Source organism: Saccopteryx bilineata, chromosome 1 (assembly GCF_036850765.1).
Source record: "Saccopteryx bilineata isolate mSacBil1 chromosome 1, mSacBil1_pri_phased_curated, whole genome shotgun sequence".
Taxonomy (NCBI): Eukaryota; Metazoa; Chordata; class Mammalia; order Chiroptera; family Emballonuridae; genus Saccopteryx; species Saccopteryx bilineata.
Window position 1 is genome coordinate 150,398,076 of NC_089490.1, and position 22,828 is coordinate 150,420,903.

At 42.6% G+C, this 22,828-nt stretch overlaps 1 protein-coding gene across 1 annotated transcript in view; it reads left to right on the forward strand.

Moving 5' to 3' along the window:
- LOC136334218 (zinc finger protein 791-like) overlaps nucleotides 1-22,828 on the forward strand; it is a 39,318-nt gene that overhangs the window by 8,736 nt on the left and 7,754 nt on the right. Inside the window, exon 2 of the mRNA XM_066274181.1 lies at nucleotides 21,278-21,404. Within this exon, the coding sequence (XP_066130278.1) occupies nucleotides 21,278-21,404 (127 nt within the window). The remainder of the gene's footprint in view (nucleotides 1-21,277; nucleotides 21,405-22,828) is intronic.

A 22,828-nucleotide genomic window follows, 5' to 3' on the forward strand; every position in this document is an offset into this window, starting at 1 on the left:
AGAAGCCACACTGGAGAGAAAGCACACATGTGTCTCATGTGTGGAAAGGCTTTCAATCAGTTCTGAATGTACATGTCACAATAGAACACACCATAGAGAGAAACCATATGAATGCCATCAGTGTGAGAAAGCTTTCATAGTTCTTACCTTAAACAACATGAGAAAACTCACACAAGAGAGAAACCATATGAATGTTACCTATGTGAGAAAGCTCTCAATCAAAGATCTTATCTTAGCAAACATGAGAGAATCCATTCTGGGGAGAAACGTTATAAATGTCGTCAATGTGGGAAAGCCTTTAATCAAAGTTCTGGCCTTAGCCAACACAAAAGAATCCACACAAGAGAAACCAAATTCATGTCTCGTGTAGGAACGCTTTCCATCAGAGTTCTGAACTTACACAGCATAACAACACACACAAGAGAGAAACTATTCCAATGTTATAAGTATGGGAATGCCTTCAGTCAATAAGCTAATCTTATATGACAAGAGAAAACTCACACTGGGGAGCAGCCATTTACACGTGTCAGCCACGTGAGAAATCCTTCAGTCATTGTTCTTCCCTTAGATAGCCTGAGGGGCCCCACCACTGGAGAGAAAATAATGAAACCCTTCAGTAAATACAATCCCTTGCCTTGTTGTGGTTCACTTTTCGCAGTCTCACAGTATCATGGATTTTTTTTTTTTTGTATTTTTCTGAAGCTGGAAACGGGGAGAGACAGACAGACTCCCGCATGCGCCCGACCAGGATCCACCCGGCACGCCCACCAGGGGGTGACGCTCTGCCCACCAGGGGGCGATGCTCTGCCCCTCCAGGGCATCGCTCTGTTGCAACCAGAGCCACTCTAGTGCCTGGGGCAGAGGCCAAGGAGCCATCCCCAGCGCCCGGGCAATCTTTGCTCCAATGGAGCCTCGCTGCGGGAGGGGAAGAGAGAGACAGAGAGGAAGGAGAGGGGGATGGGTGGAGAAGCAGATGGGCGCTTCTCCTGTGTGCCCTGGCTGGAATCGAACCCGGGACTTCTGCACGCCAGGCCGACACTCTACCACTGAGCCAACCGGCCAGGGCAGTATCATGGATTTTTAAATTGTACCTATCTAATTTTGTATTGCAGAATTTTTTGCTATATTGCGGGATTTTGCAGTATATAGGTATTTTTATATATTTATTATTTTAATTATTTTTACGGTATAATAAGCATTTTCTAGCCTAAAAAATTGAAAACAATATAAAAGATATAAAAGATATTAAAAGGATATTAAATCAAAATAAAATACATAGGCCAGGTGAGTAGACAGAGACTCACACATATGGAAAATGCAGCTACTGCTGCTTCCGCTTGAGCTAGTTTGCCTGCGTGAGATCATACTATTGGCTGAGGAATGGGAGGCCACCAACAAGAGCATAGGAAGCATTTATAAGAGTGTGGGAAAGGTTTGTAAGAGTGTGGGGAGGATGTATAAAGCCTTAAAATAGATATAAATAATAAATATAAGGTTGCTACTTTGCAGATTTTTGTCTATCACAGGGGGTTCTGGAACCTAACCCCCATGACAGATGAGGGACCACTGTATTCCAACCTGAAATGATATGACATTATACATATAGTGAATGTGGATGAGAAGTCAACTGTAGCTTTAGCATTTAAACACCAGTAGCCTCACATTAAAGAAACACTCGGTAAGCGATATGGAAGATCCACTCATCGTCATACTCCCCAGTTCAGAAAAGCATTTTAGTGTGAGTAGATCCGTGTGTATGGTAACTATGTGCCAAAGCCTTTAGTCATTGAGCTGCTCTCAGATAACGTGACAGAACTCACACTGTAAATGTCATAATGAATACCGCTCACAAAAACTAGGGGATATTTCAAAATGAATATGAAGCAATAAAAAAAAGCATTTGGTTTTTTTTTATTAAACAAGAACATCAGAAAAGCAAACGACAAGTCAAAGAAAGATGGTCAGCTATGCAAATGAGATGCAAAACCAACTCTTATTTCATTGGTGAAAATGCACTATACAAAAGGCTGAAAGTACTGGACTATCTGTACATTCCCTGATCCCCTAATGTTTGTAAACAGTAGATTTTTTCAACAACAGCTCTAAACTTTGAAGACTCAGAGGATAAGCCATAATTCCTCATTTATAATTATTGGTAAAGTGAACAAACATCCATGGGAGAACTATTAACAAACATTCAGCCAAGTACCAGGCTTCACATGCACAAGAAAACTCCGAGAAGAAATAAACAGCATCATCCCAAAGCCCACAGGTTGCTGGTCCAGTGTCTGGTCAGGACACACAGGAACAGCTCAATGTTCTTGTTTGTCTGTCTTTCTCCCCTCCCCGCCCAGCCACTGAAATCAGCAGATTAAAAAAAATTTTTTTTTTAATGAATGTGTGTGTGTGTGAAAACTTGTAAAAGAGTCCTTTAACTTACAACTCAGCAAATTGAGGCTTCAAGAAAATACATGTTTATAAAAATTGTGGCATAAAATAGAAAGTAAAGTGATCTGGCAATATTGAAAGTAGAATTTTGTAAGAAATTAAGCTTTTTGCCTGACCAGGTGGTGGTTCAGAGTGGATAGAGCGTTGGACTGGGATTGGAGGACCCAGGTTCGAAACCCCGAGGTTGCAGGCTTGAGCATGGACTCACCAGGCTTAGAGCATGGGCTCACCAGCTTGAGTGCAAGGTTGCTGGCTTGAGCAAGGGGGTCATTTAGTCTGCTGTCCCCCACCCCCATTAAGGCACATATGAGAACGCAACCAATGAAAAACTAAGGAGTTGCAACAAAGAATTGATGCTTCTCATCTCTCTCCCTTCCTGTCTATCTGTCCATCTCTCTGAATCTGTCAAGAAAAAGAAATTAACCTTTTTAAACATAACAATACTTACAGATATTTAAACAATAAAATTTGTTACTAAAGAAGTTTTCTTTTTGTTTTTAGTGGGGTTTTTTTAAGTAAGAGGAGGGGAGATAGGCAGATTTCTGCTTGGGGCCCAACCAGGATCCACCCAGCAACCCCGGTCTGGGGCGGATGCTGAATCAACCGAGCTATTGTTTTAGCACCTAAAGCTGACACCAGGACCAACTGAGCTATCATTAAGAGGGAGAGAAGAGGAAGAGCGAGGGGGAGAGAAGCAGATGGTCGCTTCTGTGTGCCCTGACTGAGGATTGAACCTGGGACTTCTGCACTCCAGGATGATGCTCTATCCACTGAGCAAACCCACCAGGGCCTAAAGAAGCTTTATTTTTTTTTAAAAAAAGCTGTAAAACTGTTATTTGAGATCATGTTCCATGGCTTATGTCATCACTTTGGCTCAAATAAACTCTTAAAATCTTCACAGGTTTGAGATTTCTTACATTGATACAGCATTACATTGCATGTGTTATAATTTGTTTTCCTGGCCCTGGCTGGTTGGCTCAGTGGTAGAGCATTGGCCCCATGTATGGATGTCCTAAGATCAATTCCCAGTCAGGGCACACAGAAGTGACCATCTGTTTCTCCACACACACACACCCCGTGTCTTCTCCCTCTCCCCCCCCCCCCCTTCCTGCAGTCATGGCTCAATTGGTTCAAGTGCATCAGCACCAGACACCTCTGCCTCGGGTGCTAAACAATAGCTCAGTTGCGAGCTTGGCCCCAGATGAGGTTGCCGGTGGATCCTGGTCAAGGTGCATGCGTGAGTCTGTCTACCCTCCTCTCACTTGGAAAAAGAAGAAAAAAAAATTGTTTACCCCTTTTCCTTTCCCTAGAGGTTGTGGTGTGTTTCTGAGGACTTTTCATTACTATTGAGTGATTTAGAATGGAATCCCAGGGCATAGACTTGCAACACCAGAGTGTTTTAAGTATGATCAGTTGATTACAGAACAATTTCTTGGCATGGAAATAATAATGAAATAACATTATTTTCTGGCCATGGCCAGAGGTGCAATGGATAGAGCATTGGCCTGGAGCACTGAGGTCACCGGCTCCATACTGAAGGTCTCTTGTTTGAATCCCAATCAGGGCTCAATCCTAAAGGCAATGCCTTGAGCCCAGGTCAGGGCACACATGAGAAACAATCCCAGGACACAGAACTCTCCTCACTTTCACAGTGTGCACCAATTACAGACTGCAGGCACTGACAGTTGTGGATGCAAAACTCAACCCAATGCCTAGAAACAGACCCAGGGGAACCACAACTAAACCTCAGAAGGGGTGTCTCCGCCCCCACCCCCAGCTTTCCAGGGCTGAAGCTTCTCAATGTACAGGCTCTTTCCCTGGTGGATGTGAGCAGGTAGGACACCTGCAGGAGGAGACCTCCCCCCCCCCCAGGAAGAATAACTGGGCCTTCAAGTACTTCCCTTTTCAGGCTCAAAATGTGTGCGTGAGGGGGTGTGGCTTAGTGACACTGACCTCAGGCTCTGCTCCCCAGTGGAGTTGCTGTGGACCACCACTGGTATTTTAAATACATATACCCAGTGTTTGAATAGTTCAGCAAAAATCATTCAAACCCAGTATTTATGTGTGAAGGAGGGAAGAAAATTGTAAGGTATTTTGGTAGCTCAACAAGAATGCCCTCAGGTATCTACAGCTTTCGGAAAAAACATTTGTTTTTGAGAGAGAAGAAGAGTGTAAAAAAAAAAAGTGTATTTGTAGGTCCATGTCCCTAGAGAATATTGAAATTTAAAAGGCTAAAACAATTGAATTTCTTTTTAATTATTGATTTGAAGAAAACTAGTCAAAGCTTTTGTAAATCTTTAAACTCCTACTACATTTAAGAGGCTAAACTCAAACTCCTATTTCTTCATAATGTGCTGTGTATTCCTGAAAATACATGTGAGACCTGCGGAGGGACAAATACAATGTCCCATGTTCTTTTAGTCACTAAGAGCTTTGAACATTTTCTTTGAATGGTCTACACATTTGTAACCATTAGTGTTTAAAGGATTTAAATCTTAGAATGGTTAGTAAATAGTAAATTATGGTGTATGATGTAAATTTCTATGTGTATTTTAAGTTAAATAAATTTGTAAGATAGAAAAGTCTAAGGTAAGAAGACCCCCTGCAAATATATTCTGGTCCCTGCAGCACTGTCACTCCAGCCACCCCCAGATACAGTTTTGATCATTTCTTGAGCCTCCTGTTAGTGTTTCATTATATAAAAACAAGTCATTGCATATATGTTGTGATCTAGCACCTCAGGCAAGGGAAACAAAAAAATTAATAAATTGGACTTCATTGAACTAAAAAGGTTTTGTACAGCAAAGGAAGCCATCAACGAAGTGAAAGATAACCCACTGAATGGGAGAACATATTTGCCAGTACATCTGAGAAGGGCTTAATATCTAAAATTTATAAGGAACTCATTAAACTCAACACCAAAAGAACAATCCAAATAAATGGGCCTGACCCAGCAGTAGTACAGTGAATATAGTGTCGGACTGGGACATGGAGGACCCAGGTTCGAAACCCTGAGGTTGCCAGCTTGAGCGCAGGCTCAACCAGCTTGAGCATGAGGTTGCTGGCTTGAGCGTTGGATCATAGACATGACCCCATAGTCACTGGCTTGAGCCCAAGGTTGCTGGCTTGAGCAAGGAGTCACTTGCTCTGTTGTAGCCTCCCCGCCCCCCCCCCCATCAAGTCACATATGAGAATGCAATCAACGAACAATGAGGATGCCGCAGTGAAGAATTGATACTTCTCATTTCTCTCCCTATCTGTCCCTCTCTCCATCTCTCTGTCTCTGTCACACACAAAAAAGAAAGAAATGGGCAAAGGACCTGAATGGACGCTTCCCCAAAAAGGACATACAGATCGCCAATAGACATATGAAAAGATGTTCAAAGTCACTAATCACCAGAGAAATGCAAATTAAAACCACAATGAGATATCACCTCACACCTGTCAGAATGGCTGTCATCAATAAGTCCACACACACACAAAAAATAAGTCCACAAACAACAAGCTTTGCCAAGGATGTGGAGAAAAGGGAACCCTTGTGCACTGGTGGGAATGCAGACTGGTGCAGCCACTGTGGAAAACAGTATGGAGTTAGCCTCAAAAAATTAAACATGGAACCACCTTATGTTCCAGTGATTCCTCTTCTGGGAATATATCCAAAGAAACCCAAAACAGTAATTCAGAAGAATATAGGCACTCCATGTTCATTGCAGCAGCATTTACAATAGCCAAGGTACAAAAACAGCCCAACGCCCATCAGTAGATGATTGGATACAAAAGCTGTGGTATATTTGTACAATAGAATACTACTCACCTGTAAAAAAGTAAGAGAAGGAAATCTTATCTTTTGTAAGCCTTTTCCTACCCTCTTGGCTATGCTGGAATCTGTCTCAACATGAAAACCACCTTTGCAGGTGAACATAACAGTTGGCTTCATGAGCCACAAGCCTCGACATGACCACCACTGTGGGTGTCTTCTCTTGCTCTGACTTGCTCACCTGCCCTGCTGCCTGATGGCAGCAGGCACCGAGGCTGCTGGGGGGTGGGGAGCTGCGCTGTGAGCTGTGCCCCCCCACACCTGGGGCATTGCTGAGCTTGCCAAGCCTCAGTTCTATGTGCAGCTGACCAGAGTGGGCAGTTTTGAGAATTTCTAGGCATTTGGGAGCAAGAGTGTGGGGTTGGGGCCCTCCTTAAAGTGGTCCTGGGTCTGTGTTTTTGCCAGGATTTATCTGTGTCAGAATGAAGCTGTGGCAGAGGCTGGGCTGGCCCCCACATACCCTGGCGATGGGGTGGGAGAGAAAGACTACACTCTGTGCAAGAGGTGGGCCCATCTGGTAAAACAGTTATTTAAAAAGAAAAAGGGTGAAAGGCAGTCAGTAGGTGGCCAACTGATTCCACCCACCACCCCGATACCAGAGGGCTCCTCGGGACCCTTCAGTACCTCTGCTGCTGCTGCTGCTGTCTATCTCTACTGTACACATACACTGTCAACTTAGTTCAGGCAGAAAGAGTAGAGGGGACTCAAGTTGCCTATTTCCCTCCCCCATGTCACTTTGGTTCTGTTAAAATCTCAGTCATTTAGACTTTGTCTCTAAACAATCTTTGAGGAGGACAGGTCTTGTTAAGAAAAGCAGGATACTGTGAGCATATTCCCACCTGGTTATTTTCCTGTCTCTTTTGGGAAACAGCAGTTTGCCTTGGGATTAATGCTTTGATGGATCTGAGTTGTTGATTTTAAGTGTGTAGGCTTCTTTTCTGCTGAGTTCTTAAGCACCTTACATGCTGGAGGAGAAATCAGAAGTCTCTGACTCCATTATTTAATGATTGACAGCTGACGGCTTTAAAAAGCCTCATCTTCCCTCTTCCTCTTGTGCCCACATCTGTACAAGATGATAAGAAAACCTGAGTGCTCACTCCTTTATCACTGACAAGAGATTCCATCCCTGGAAGCCCCTGCCTTGAATACAAAATCTCACCCTAGCCCACCCCATAACCTCAAAACAAAACAAACAAATCTGGGTCAGGCTCCTTTCCTTACTCTCTCAAGGCATTTCCCACCTGCTTGAGAAGCCTGCCCTGCCCTCCCCATTATGGAAGGTATAAACCCTTTCATATACTGTTGGCAGCAATGTATTGTCAACCAAACCCAGACTGGGGCTCACTCAACTCTGCAGGTGACCATAACAGTTGTAGAAGAGGTAACATTGTATATACATTGCAATATATTTTTACTTAATTGTTCTATTGATAAATACTCCAGACTGTTTTCTTTTCCTTTCTTTTTTTCTTTTATTTAGTGAAAGGACAAGAGATAGACAGACTCCTGCATGCACCTGACTAGGATCCACCCAGTAACCCCTGTCTGGGGCCAATGCTCGAATCAACCAAGCTATCCTCAGCACCTGCGGCTGATGCTCAGACCAACTGAGCTGTCCGCAGTGCCCAGGGCAGAAGCTCAAACCAATTGAGCCACTGGCTGTAAGAGAGACAGAAGAGGAAGAGGGAAAGGAAGAGAAGCAGATTGTGGCTTCTTCTGTGTGCCCAACCCGGAAATCAAACCAGAGGTGTCCATACACTGGACTGACACTGTATCCACTGAGCTAACCAGCCAGGGCCAAATACCACAGACCTTTACATATCAATGCATACAACCCTTTGTTCTTAAAAGGTATATATGGTGATGAATGTACATAACCCATTTTTCTAAATAGACATATGGCTTGTTACCAATTTCTGCTGCCAAAACCATGAAGAAAAACTCAGACTGCCACTTTACAGGGCAAACAAACATATACAAATCATATTCTTTTCCCTGACCAGGCAGTGGTACAGTGGATAAAGCGTTGACCTGGGACACAGAGGGAGGACCCATGTTCGAAACCCCAAGGATTGCCTGTTTGAGCGCAGGCTCACCAACTTGAGCCCAAGGTCTCTGACTTGAGCAAGGGGTCACTGGCTTGGCTCTAGCCCCTGGGTGAAGTCACATATGAGAAAGCAGTCAGTGGACAACTAAGGTGCCGCAACAAAGAATTGAAGCTTCTCATCTCTCTCCCTTCCTGTCTTGTCTGTCCTTGTCTGTCCCTCTCTCTGTCTCTTGCTAAAAAAAATGAAATTCTTCTCAAAATTAAATTTCTTCAAAATTTTGCCAAAAATACTCAGAAAACAGTGCAATGTACAGAGGATGCCATATCACGATTCACTAATAACTGTGGGAAAGGTTTATAAGAGTGTAGGGTGGGGCCTGACCTGTGGTGGCACAGTGGATAAAGTATTGACCTGGAACACTGAGGTCACCAGTTTGAAACCCTGGGCTTGCCTGCTCAGGGCACATGGGAGTTGATGCTTCCTGCTCCCCCCCCCTTTTCTCTCTCTCTCTCTCTCTCTCCCCCCCCTAAAATGAATAAAGTCTTAAAGAATAATTTTTTAATTAAAAAAAGTGTGGGGTGGATTTATAAAGCCTTAAAATATATATAAATAAAATAAATTTAAGGTTACTACTTTGCAGATTTTCACCTATCATGGGGGAGTCTGAAACCTAACCCCCACAATAGATGAGGGGCCACTGTATTATGGAATGGTACACCCAAAACCTACCTAATTTTATTAACCAATTAAAAATATATATTTATCCAGAAAAGATTATACAAAGTGAATTATGGTAAGACTTAGTAATAACGGTATGCACACCCTTGGAATAATCATTATTATTCATGTCTGGCCTACGGTCAGTGGTGAGGGTCTCCTGACGCTCCCGTCCCTGACTCATCTCCGTCTTGCCCCATAGATGACCATTGACCTGATTCTCTAGTCTTTATACCTTGGCCATCTGTTACTTTTCACTGAGCAGTGTTCTTTCAGTTTTGCCTTCTTTGAACTTTCACCAAGTGTGTATTAATGGAATTCCTTGGAAAGGTTTTCCAGTGGTTACTTTGCCTCATATGTTTCACACATGCTACATCTGAGACTTGGGGCCTGGTCCAGAACTGTGGGCTTCAAACTTCCTATCAGAGCCAAGTGCCCCTGAGACCATAGGGTTCTTGAAAGTGCCCAATAATTGGGGGTGGGGAGGGAAGGGTGGAAGTCTACCTGCTGGGAATGGTCAGAGATCAAAATGGAGCCAGATTCATGATTACCTATGGTGAGGTCACTTTTAAGAGTGTGTTTGTGAAGCAGGGTCACAGTTCTGTGAGTGGCCTGCTGCCTTATGGTTAAACAAGGTGTCCCGGAAAGGACAGATTCAGGCCCATTGCCAAGACCACCGTGACTCAAAAACTGGGCTGCGGCTTCTTGTCACTCAGCCATGATGGGGCGGGGCCTTGCGGCTGTCCAATCAGGGTAGTTCTTGGTACTGTTTGTGGGGGCGGCACTATGGTGATGGCATGCATGAATGGTGTGGACGGCGTGAAGTGGTCGGTAGTGGATCCTTGCTTCAGCGGCGTTCTGCTTACTCGCTTCTCTTAAAGGACTCAGGTGGCTGCGACTTACTCTGTGGTTGTGGCCTGCACTTGTCACGCGCGTGCGCGCGAGGGAGTCGAAAGGTGGAAGGGAACCGCTGAAACCGAGAAATGGTGAGTGGGCGGGGCGGGTGTGATGAGCCGGGGATGAGAAGCCGGTTGGAACCAGCTGAAGTGGAACACGGCCTCCCCAGGTCACGCCGGAGTCTGCTGACCGGATTCGGCCCAGACACAAGTGCCCTCCTAGGCGCGCGCGCTGCATGTGGCTCTGCCAGCACCGTGCTCATCGTCCGGTTACCTAGATGGTGCGGTGACCTCGGGGAGGATCATCGGACCATTGTCCCTCCGTCTCCAGGGTTGTGCGTGGAGAGCTGTGCTCTGTAGGGTCCTAGTTCCTCTTTTCTCCCTAAGGCACTTGTTTTCTGCTCACTTTTCCAAATCTTTAGGAAGTAAGTACAGCGTCAACTCCTTGACCCGTCCCCAGCCTTGCTCTTCCTAGCGCTGGCTGTTAACCCTAAATTTCCGGATCTTTCCACACATTCCCAGACGCCATCTTCCCCTCCCCATTTCATAGCATCATTATTAACTCTTTGCCCTCCGCGGTACAGTTCAGACGGACACAGTATTTTGTTTATCATTGATCTAGTGTGCCAGGGGTGGCTCTTTTCAAAGATGTAGTTTTCTGTACGTTTTACCTGAGAGGGAAGCAGGGAATAACCGCTGCCCCCCCCCCCCCCATCTTCCCTGTGGGAACAGGCATCTAATGGGGAGTCGACTGGGTGGATGCTCCTCCTGGGAAACTCCTGGGTGATCTGTGCCTTCAGCACAGTTCCAGGTTAGTTTGCCTCTCTCTGCGTTTGTCACTTTGAAAAGATTTATTTACTTGTATCGGTTTTTCAATAAATTAAAAAAAATTTTAAATCACTTGTGCTTGGGGTACAATAAAAAGTACTACATTTCCAAAGAGGCAAGAAAGAGGTGAATTTTAGAAAAATATATAAGCATTGCGTACATTAGTTAAAATTGTTTCCCTCCCTCCATGGGTGTCGGTAGTATGTTGATATCTGTTCTTACCTTTTGGATGATTTCAAATGGTATGTCAGGGCTTAGATTTAGAACATCTAGAAGTGTTTCAATGGGATTGTTTACAAGTCAGTTTCCTTTTTTTTTTTTTTTTTTACATAATAATTAACTGACATTCACTTCTGATAGAAATATAGGTACTTGTGGGTTTCCTTGTTGAACTATTAAAAGGCCTCTACTACTTTCTTTCCTGCTTACACATAAACACTAGATTTAAGTGATTTTGCTGGATTCTTGTACCACTGAATTTATATCCTTTAAATTATAATTGTCGATCCAAAACTTTGTGACTGGGGAGCAGAGGATGGAGGCCTGCGACTCTAAAATAAGCCACTCCTCTTGAGGGGCAAAGAGAGTTGTCTTAGGCCTAGCCGTTTTTTTCAGGTTGTTTTTTACATCCATGAAGTGTGTTCCCTCAGAATCTAATGTGTATATTGACAAAGTCTGTAAGTACCACATGCTAACCAGTTGTGCCAATGGAGAAAGTATATGAAGGTCAGGAATTATGTCTTCTGGACAAAAGCTCTATAAATTTGGGAATTCGTTTGGGTCAGACCCTTAAACTGAGTCAGGCTGAAAAGTTCCTCACTTGTGAGAAGGGAAGCCTGGGGGAGGGATCATTTACATGGTTACAGGGGAAGGGAGGCTGTATGGAGCTCCATGTTTTTTCCTGAGGTTGCTCAGGTGTCACCTATGGTCCTTCCTCCAGGACTAACCCACTTTAAAGGTTCTAGCTCAACCAGGAGTGTCAAGACTCTAAGCTTGGGAATGTGTTTAACTTTCTGAATGTGGCTTTTCTTTTTAAGTGAAGGCTGTTTATCTGAGCTGATTTCAAAATTTGCATTTCTTTCCTCTAGATATCTTTATCTGTTGAATATATCAGTCATTTAACTGTAGTTTCTATTTTATTTTTAGTGAGAGGAAGGGAGGCAGAGACAGACTCCTGCATGCTCCAGACCGGGAGCCACCTGGCAAGCCCATTAGGAGGCGATGCCCTGCCCATCTGGGGCCCTTGCTCCATCGCAATGGGAGCCGTTTTTAGTGCCTGAGGTGAAGGCCATCCAGTGGTCCTCAGCGCCCACGGCCACTCTCTGTAATGGAGCTATGGCTGTGGGAGGGGAGGAGAAGAGAGAAAGAGAAGCGAGAGGAGTAGGGGGGGAGAAGCAGATGAGCACTTCTCCTGTGTGCGCTGTCTGGGAATCGAACCTGTGACATACACACGCCTGGCAGGGCTGATGCTCTACCACTGAGCCAGCTGGCCAGGGCTTAACTGTAGTTTCTTTTGGCAATACACAATTTTATTTCCTGTATGAGTATGTAAGATTTTTTACTTCTTGGGCTTTGAAAATAAATGTAAGTTAATTGAAAAATAAATGTGTAAGACAAGAAAATCTTGAAACCAAGCAGAATTTTTGTTTCATTTTAGGCAACAAAATCTCAGGCTATGAGGTGGGCATGTATAAGTTCTTGGGCATATTTTTCAGTTTAAGATCATTTTTTATATGGGTGTGTTCCCTAAAGAACTTTGATATTTAAAAGGCTTTACGATTCTTTTTATTGATTTTAAAGAGAGAGAGAGAAACATTGATTTGTTGTTCCACTTACTCATTCATTGGTTGGTTTTTGTATGTGCCCTGAAGTGGGATCAAACCCACAACCTTGGCATATCGGGAGGACTCTCTAACCAACTGAACCTACCAGGACAGGGCCATATACTATTCTTAAGGCAAATGACTTTCTATTTGAATTGATAGGAGAATAACAACCCAAGTTTATGTAAACCTTTGAAAATCCTAGTAGGCTTCAAGGAGTAAAAGTAAACACCTAAACTACTCGCTTTTGACAGTCCCCAGTGTGAAATAAAGTGGAGATACAAACTATGTCTCTTTGCATTTAGTTCAAAAGAGATCTGAAAATTTTTATAGTTTATGGTTTGCACTTTTATACTCATCTGAGTTTAAAGAATTAGGTCTTAGAATGATTTTCTATATAGAAAAGTTAAAATTAAATTTAAAGGAATAAAAGTTGGTTAAAAACAAACTATTAAATAGTAGAATGTAGTATATATAAATTTCTGTTTATTTTAACTAAGTGCAAATGAAGGATAAAAAATCAGTAGATATGAAATGCAGAGACTTCCATTTTTTCAGAGCATTTTAGGTTTAAGGAAAAATTAATCAAAGTTCCCACTCTCCGACACAGTTTGCACTTTTTGTTTTGTTTTGTTTTGTTTTATTTTGAGTGAGAGAAACAGAGAGAAGGATAAACAGGGACAGACAGGAAGGGAGAGAGATGAGAAGCATCAATTCTTCATTGCGGCGCCTTAGTTGTTCATTGATTGCTTTCTCATATGTGCCTTGAATGGGGGAGTACCTCTAGCAGAGCAAATGACCCCTTTCTCATGCCAGCGACCACGGGGTCATGTCTATGATCGCACACTGAAGCCAGTGACCTGGCGCTCAAGCTGGTTTCGAACCTGGGTCCTCAGCATACTGTGCCAACGCTCTATCCACTGCACCACCGCATGGTCAGGCTTATATGATTTTTAAATAAGATAAAATACTGAAACATAATTGTTGAGTAGGTATCTACTTTTCACTTCCTATTACAGAGAAACAAAGATAAGTTCATTTTATTGATAAATTTGTAGTAATACCATAATTTTCGCTCCATAAGACACACTTTTTTCCCCCCAAAGTGGAGGGGAAAATGCCTGTGCGTCTTATGGATCGAAAAATAAGATATTTTATTAAGTATTTTAACACACCATTTGGTTCAGAATTTTTTTTCTTATTTTCCTCCTTAAAACCCTAGGTGTGAAAAAAAACAAAACTCTAGATATGTCTTTTAGTCAGGTGCATCTTATGGAGCGAAAAATACAGTAGTTAAAATATTAATTTTGGTAACTAGAGACTTGCCTGTATTAATTAACTTTAATACAAAGTATTATTCCAGAGCCTGAAAAACTTTTGGGTTAGTTTCTGTTATATATCTTAATTTATATGAACACCTGATTTTTAAGTTGATTAAACAGAGCTTCTCACAAACCAATTTTTTGAATATACTCTGAGATACATATCTACATATAGATTCAAGTGCAACCAGAAACCTGATAAATTTTTTTTGTTGTTTTTAAAAAAATTTTTTTTTATTCATTTTAGAGAGGAGAGGGAGAGTCAGAGAAAGAGAGGAGAGACAGAGAGAGAGAAGGGAGGGAGGAGCTGGAAGCATCAACTCTCATGTGCCTTGACCAGGCAAGCCCAGGGTTTCGAACCGGTGACCTCAGCATTTCCAGGTCAACGTTTTATCCACTGCGCCACCACAGGTCAGGCTGATAATTTTGTTTTTAAAATTTCAGCTGCCTGGCCTGTTGTAGTGCAGTGGATGGAGTATCCACCTGGAACACTGAGGTTGCTCGTTTGCAACTCTGGGCTTGCCCAGTCAAGGCACATATGAGAAGCAACTGCTATGAGTTGATGCTTTCCACTCCTACCTTCTCCCTTTCTCTCTCTCTTCTCTCTATCAAATCAATAAATAAAATGTTTTAAAAAATTTTATAGCCGTTAGACAGAGACAATAAGGCAAAAAGTTTACTAATTTATTACAGTTGGTATAAGTTAAGTTTATTTGTTCAGATGGCTAAGGCTCTTACTATTTTTAAAGAAGACCTTTTTTTTTTTTTTTGTATTTTTCTGAAGCTGGAAACGGGGAGAGACAGTCAGACAGACTCCCGCATGCGCCGGACCGGGATCCACCCGGCACGCCCACCAGGGGGCGATGCTCTGCCCCTCCGGGGCGTCGCCCTGCGGCAACCAGAGCCACTCTAGCGCCTGAGGCAGAGGCCAAGGAGCCATCCCCAGAGCCTGGGCCATCTTTGCTCCAATGGAGCCTTGGCTGCGGGAGGGGAAGAGAGAGACAGAGAGGAAGGAGGGAGGAGGTGGAGAAGCAAATGGATGCTTCTCCTATGTGCTCTGGCCAGGAATCGAACCCGGGTCCCCAGCTCGCCAGGCCGATGCCCTACCGCGGAGCCAACCAGCCAGGGCAAGACTTTTTTTTTTTATTAATTTTTTTTTCAAGTAAGAGGAGGGGAGACAGTGAGGCAGACTCCATCGTGTGCCCTGACCGGGATCTACCTAGCTACCCCATCTGGGGCCAATGCTCAAGTACCAAGCTATTTTTAGTGCCTGATGCTGATGCACTCCAACAGAGCTATCCTTAGCACCTGGGGCCACACTCGAACCAATCGAGCCACTGGCTGCAAGAGGGAAAGAGAGAGAGAAGCAGATGGTCACTTCTCCATCTCCTGCCCTGACTAGGAACTGAACTCAGAACATCCATACCCCCAGCTAATGGTCTATCCACTGAGCCACCGGCCAGAGCCTTAAAGAAGGCCCTTTAAGATTTGTATTTGTCCTTGACAAACACTTTTTAAGAAAACAAGCACAGCGCAAAAGTGGGTGCTGCTTAGGAGAGGGAACCTTTTTGGTTACTTTACTTCTTTAGAAGGCTCTTCTTTCCATTTTTTTCCCCTTTGGTTTGTTTAGTCTCAGGCAGTTGTGGACTGTGTTTACCTTTTTGATTATCTATAGGAGGACCTGGAGAGTTGGCTCAGGAGGCTTTAAAAATCTTTTATTTAAGTGGACCCATGCAGTTCAAGCCTGTCTTGTTAGGGTCAACTGAATTTTTTTCAATTCGTCTCTCTGTCCCTTCTATCATTGCTGTCATTTGTTTCACCTATCCATAAGCTATAGTTATTGAATACATTTTTACTATTACTAACTTAAATAAAGTGGTCTGTCAGATTAAATATTATATTTTATGTAATACTGGTTTGGTGGTAATGAACTTCTTTAGCTTTTTCTTGTCTGGGAGGCTCTTTATATGTCCTTCAATTCTATTAATAAATGATAGTTTTGCTCGGTAATCATGGTTGTAGGTCCTTGTTTTTCATGACTTTGAATATTTCTTGCCAATCTCTACTAGCCTGTAGATTCTGTTGAGAAATCAGCTGACAGTCTTATGGGAACTCCCTTCTAGGGAGTTCCTAAACTGCTTTTCTCTTGCTGTTTTAAGATTCTATCTTTATCTTTAACCTTTTGTTTATTTATTTATTTATTTATTCTTTTTTTTTTTTTTAGAGATGAGAGAGAGAGAGAGGAGAGACAGAGAGAGAGAAGCAGGGGGAGGAGCTGGAAGCATCATCTCCCATATGTGCCTTGACCAGGCAAGCCCAGTGTTTCGAACCGGCGACCTCAGCATTTCTAGGTCGACGCTTTATCCACTGCGCCACCACAGGTCAGGCTATCTTTAACCTTTTGCATTATAATTATGATGGATCTTGCTGTGGATCTCTGAGTTTATCTTGTTTGGGACTCTCTGTGCTTCCTGGACTTACATGTCTATTTTCTTCACAAGGTTAGGGAAGTTTTCTGTCATCATTTTTTCAAATAGGTTTTCAGTTTCCTGCTCTCTTCTCGTCTCTGCACCCCCATGATGTGAATGTTGGTACACTTGACGTTGCCTAAAGACTCCTTACACTATCCTCTTCTTTTAGTTCTTTTTTCTTTTTTTTGTCTGATTTTTTTTTATTGCTTTCTATATTTCAAATGGCTGCTTTTGCTCTACTGTTGATACCCTGTAAATTATTCTTCATTTTAGTTAGTTCTTTTTTTTTTTCTTTTACAGAGACAGAGAGTCAGAAAGAGGGATAGATAGGGACAGACAGACAGGAAGGGAGAGAGATGAGAAGCATCAATCATCAGTTTTTCGTTCTGACACCTTAGTTGTTCATTGATTGCTTTCTCATATATGCCTTGACCACAAGGCCTTCAGCAGACTGAGTAACCCTTGCTCAAGCCAGCAACCTTGGGTCCAAGTCGGTGAGCTTTGCTCAAACCATATGAGCCCGCGCTCAAGCGGCAACCTTGGGGTCTTGAACCTCGGTCCTCCGCATCCCAATCTGACACTCTATCTACTGCGCCACCGCCTGGTCAGGCTCTTTCATTTTTGATTGGTTCTTTATTATGGTTTCTCTGTCCTCACTAAGTTCTTTGAGCATCCTTATAAACATTGTTTTGAACTCTGTATCTGATAGTTTGCTTGACTCCATTTCATTTAGTTCTTTCTCTGGAGATTTCTCCTGTTCTTTCGTTTTGGACATATTTCTTTGTCTCCACATTGTAGCTGCTTCCCTGTGTTTGTTTCTGTATGTTAGGTAGAGCTGCTTTGTCTCCCAGATTTGATAGAGTGGCCTTGTGTAGTAGGTGTTCTGTAGAGCACAGCCTCCCCAGTCTCTTGGGATGGGCATTCCAGGTGTACCCCTTTGTGGCATGTGAGCACTGTCCTCTTGTAGTTGAGCCTTGAATTATTATTGGCATCGCTGGGAGGTATTGACCCCCAGGCCGATTGGCTGCAACTACAGCGGAGGAGCTGCTGTGCAGGAGTTGACCCAGTGAAATATGACTTGCCTCAGTGGGGTTTTGGTGCTTACTGAGTTTGTCTCTTGAATGTGTTGCTTGTAGAGGTGTTAGAGTTATAATCTGGCATGTTCTGACGCTGTCCACCAAGTGCACTGCCTCTGGGGCCTCCCAAAAGGTGCAAGGTCAGCCACCATGATGTGCAGAAGGCTACTACTAGAGCTGGACTTGGAGGTACCCAGGAGAGGCCAAGCTGTGAACTAAGGACAACTGCTGTTAGTACCAAGCCTGGGGCCACTTGGCGAGAGGTACAGGTATGCAGAGACCAGATGCTGCTCATTTGAGAAATTTTAGCAAAGTCTGAAGCATGAGGCAAGACAGGCGGTTTGTGTGGAAAAGCCACTGGAAACAGCTTGGGTGGGCCCACAAGTTAGCTAAGGCAGGGTGTCAGGGAATCAACTGGGTGAGGTGAACAGTTTGAGCCAGGTTGATGGAAACTCAGCTTGTCACCCACCTGTTGCCTCTGTGGGGGAAGGGCTCAGAAAAGGAACAGTGGCCTCTGCCAGCGCTTTTATCTGGCAGAAAGCTGCCCTACCCCGTAGATCAGGGGTCCCCAAACTTTTTACACAGAGGGCCAGTTCACTGTCCCTTAGACTGTTGGAGGGCCAGACTATAAAAAAAAAACTATGAACAAATCCCTATGCACACTGCACATATCTTATTTTAAAGTAAAAAAACAAAACAGGAACAAATACAATATTTAAAATAAAGAACAAGTAAATTTAAATCAACAAACTGACCAGTATTTCAATGGGAACTATGCTCCTCTCACTGACCACCAATGAAAGAGGTGTCCCCTCTGGAAGTGCGGCGGGGGCCGGATAAATGGCCTCAGGGGGCCGCATGTGGCTCGCGGGCCGTAGTTTGGGGACCCCTGCCGTAGATCTTGCTTCGATTCCAGACACTCCAGTTCCTCCCCATATGTCCTTGGTTCCTTTCGAGCTGCTACCCCAGTGCTGGAGCTCAGAGGGAGTCAGTCTGCCGAAGTCTGTGTCTGGGCCCTTTAAGAGGAGCTGCCTGGGACTCCCAAAGCTCTCCTTCTCACTCAGCCATAATCCCCAATGGTTTTTACAGCCAGAAGTTATGTAGAAGTCTCTTCTTGGCACTGGAACCCTAGGCCAGAGGCTTGATGTGGAGCGGGGACACCCTTGCTGCTCAGGGGGATCCACTGCAGCCCAGATATCCCTTCCAGTTTTAAACTGCCACACGTGGGTGTGGGACCAGCCCATTCTGTATCACCACCACTCCTACCAGTCTCCATGTGGCTTCTTGAAATTCGTAGTTGTAGGATTTCCAGCCAGCCAGATTTAGGCATTCAGAATGATGGTGGTTTTGTAGTTCAGCTGCAGTTCTGATGTGGTTGTGGAAGGGCTCCAGTACCGTGTTTCTGCCTCAGTCTTAACTGGAAAGCAATGTGCCGCTCTCAGCCCCGTGGTTCTCAAACTTTCTGGTCAGGGCGCATTTAACATCCTACAAATAACTGTAGGCGCACTATTTACATTCCTGAGAACTATGTTATAATAAGTCAAATATTAAAGAAAAAATATATAAAGTCCAGGCATGCTTTTATGGTAATTAAACAAAATAAATAAGACAAAATTAAATTCTGACATTAAAAAACCTTTTTATGTTACATTTTTTGAGTTATACTTTTTAGAATTCGTAGAAAAGAGGGGTTAAAAAATTAAAAACGACAAAAAAGTTATCATTTTATATATAGAGATACATTCTTAGTAGGATTTAGTAAATTCGGCAAGTCCCAGCGCTATAGTGTTAAGTTTTTTCACTTTGTGTTTATGAGAAACATGAGCCTGATGTGTCCTAGAGATTTCTTCAGTGTTTGGGCATATATTTGAAAGGCAAACTCATTTCCTCGTCAATACATTGAAGAATTCCTTTCTTTTACTCTTAATTGTGTTGATGGTAGAAAATCCTAATTCACATAAATAGGATATTAAAATTGTAGTAAAATATTCAAAGCTTTTTTAGATATTGCCACGTATTCTTCTTTTATAGAAATCCAAAAGACTTCAAGAGACAATTCCTTATGTTTAATTATCAATCCACGATCAGTGGATATAGCTGCCAGTTCTTCTTCTGTTAATGTTAAACCAAAATCACTTGAAGCCTCCATGAATGGGTTTCTAATCCAATTGTATTGTTCAGTGTTAAGTGATGGAAAATACTATAAATTAAATTCTGCCCATCAGCCTTCAAGTCCTATTTTATTTACACTTAACTTTTGCTCACTTCCAGAATTGGATTCTTCAATATCACGCTTCTTTTTGAGAAATCTATCTATTTTATTTGGGTGTATTTACCTAAAAACAATATAATAATGTGTTAATAATAAATATAATAATGATGTGTTAACAAAAACAGTGGTATTTCTGTAATGAATGGTATAATAGAGTAACTATATTTATTTTTATATCTGGGCACAGGCCACGAACCAGCGCAGCTAGTAATTCCAGGTCCCGAGTGGCAACAGTACAGAATTAAGAAAATATGGGGTCAGGAGGGCCCCGTAATTACTGCTGGCAAGAACAAAACGTGCCCAAAAGCCGCATCTTGCTTTATTTATAGGGTAAAGTGGGCCATTAGCAAATCACTGAGATCTTTGATCATGTTTCCAAGGCAACCCAAGAATTTTACCAAGTGCAAAACCCCCACCATACATATCATCTTGACTTTACACCAAACAAAAAATAGAAGAAACTTGCCTCCAGTCTTTCCGGGGAAGGTGTAAACAATCCAGCACCACAGCTTAATAGCCTTTTGCAAACTAATCAGGCAAGTGATGTGGGGGATTGGGCACACTGTCAGCTACAGCCAATTTCCCACACCTCTGTTCCCCAAAAATCTAAACTCCAAAAACCCTGTTGGTTTTTTGGTTCCCAACAGGCACATATTTCTCTGGAATACCATAGGGTGCACCAGTGCACCCTGGCACACACTTTGAGAACCACTGTCTTAATCTGTTCTCCCACGTCAGCAAGAGCCAAGGTACACTGCTAGGTTTGACTGAAAAAGCTCATGTAGCACCTTGTCATCTCAGTATTTGTGCTAGAAACTGGTCTGAAGCAGCCCTGAGGCTCATGTGTACAGGGTCTTTATGGAGGTCTAAGTTATCGTGCCTTTTTAATATGCCATATAATGTTAAATTGAGCCCTAACTTCTGAATAATTTCCTAGTTTACGAAATAGGACAGAGAATGGGTAAACGGAATCTGTGATAAATGTTATGAAAGTTGGAAGTATTACTTCTTCCCAAGAATATTTTCATTCAATCAGCTGAATTTGGCTACTTCCAATGGCCTGGAATTCTTCAGGTTGAGATGGCAAGCTGATACAAGTTGTTACAAGTTGGATTTCAACAGGCTGCCTGGACTCCTCATCTTTGATGATGGGGAGTAGAAGAAAAAGCTTTCAGTTTTTCAGTTTTTTATTTATTAAAACTTCAGGTAGATTTGACCCTGTACATCATGAAGTGCTGACTTAAGTGGTAGGTAATAAAAAGATGAGTTTTGATGTGCTTAAAATTTTTGTTTCATTTGGATAGCATTTCTCTCATTTCTCCAAGGTGCTGTGGACCCTGCCATTAGAGAGTAATAATACTTAAAGTGATCACAGCAAAACTGCCTAAAAATTTGCATATTTATGAGTGTATAAGTGTGGACAGTGTAAGTTTCTGATGACCAAGACACAAATGTTTGGAGACCACAGGATCATATATAACCTTCCTATAAATTGAGTATAAATCTCTAGAGCTGTCAGTCTCGTGCATCCTACTGTACACATACTTGCAATGTTTTAGGACTCAGTGACCTTTGAGGATGTGGCTGTGAACTTCACCCTGGAGGAGTGGGCTTTACTGGATCCTTCACAGAAGACACTGTATAGAACTGTGATGCGGGAAACCTTCAGGAACCTGGCCTCCATAGGTAGGGATGACCACATTCCTTCATTTGTGAATTAGAAAATGAGTATTTTTTTTATTATTGCTTTCCCTGCATTCCAAAAGTTTTGATATCTTGTATTGATATCTCATTTATTTCTATGTATCTTTTGATCTCAACTTTTATTTCTTCCTTTACTCTGTCATTTTTTTAATAGCGTGTTGTGTATTCTGCACATATTTGGGGTTTTTTTCTGCTTTCTTTTTGCAGTTGATTTCTAATTTCAGAGCATTGTGGTCAGAGAATATGTTGGTCTGAGTTCAGTCTTCTTAAATTTATTAAGGCTACTTTTGTGTGCCAATATGTTATCTATTCTTGAAACTGTTTCTTGTGCACCAGAGAAGAATGTATAATCTGGTGTTCTGGGATGAAAGACTTTGTAAATGTCAATTTTGTCCACTTAGTCTAATGTGTCATTTAAAGCCAATATTTATTGATTTTCTGTTTGTATGATCTATCTATAGCTTTCAATGTAGTATTTTGATCCCCTACTATAATTGTGTCTTTGTCAGTTTCTCCATTTAGTTCTCTTAGTAGCCACTTTATATTTTAGTGCTTCCTGATTGGGTGCATATATTAAGAAGTGTTATATCTTCTTTGAGGTAGTGTCTTCTGTCATTATAAAATGTCCATCTTTGTCTGATGTTACACTTATTATCTTGAAAACTATTTTGTCAGATATGAGTATGGCTATACCTGCTTTTCTGTGGATGCCATTTGCTTGGAGAATAATTTTCCACCCTTTCACTTTGAGTCTATATTTGTCTTTGTAGCTTAGATGTGTCCCCTGAAAGCAGCATTTGGTTGGGTTTTGTTTTTTTGTTTTTGTTTTTGTTTTTTTATTAAGTGAGAGGAGGAGAGGCAGAGACAGACTCCTACATGCGCCCCAACCAGTATCCACCTGGCAAGCTCCCCACTGAGTGATGCTCTGCCCATCTGGGATGTTGCTCCATTGCTCAGCAACTGAGCTAATCTTAGCACCTGAGGCAGAGGCCACAAAGCCATCCTTAGCGCCTGTGGTCAACTCACTCCAATCAAACCATGGCTGTAGGAAGGGAAGAAAGAGAGAGAAGTGAGAGAGGGTGGGGTGGAGAAGCAGATGGTTGCTTCTCCTGTGTGCCCTGACCAGGAATTGAACCTGGGACATCCGCACACCAGCCAGTTCTCTACTACTGAGCCAACTGGCAAGGGCTAGGTTTTATTTTCTGATCCAGTCTGCTACTCTGTGCTCTTTTGTTGATGTATTCAGTTCATTTACGATTAGGGTAATTATTGATTACATGTGGGTTTCCTATAGCCATTTTATATTTGTTTTTTGATAGCTCTGTGTCTCCATTGGTTCTTTTCCTTTGTGTTTCTGTCTGTTGTTTTTGTTTGGTAGTATTCTATACTTTTTTCCTCTTTTTAAA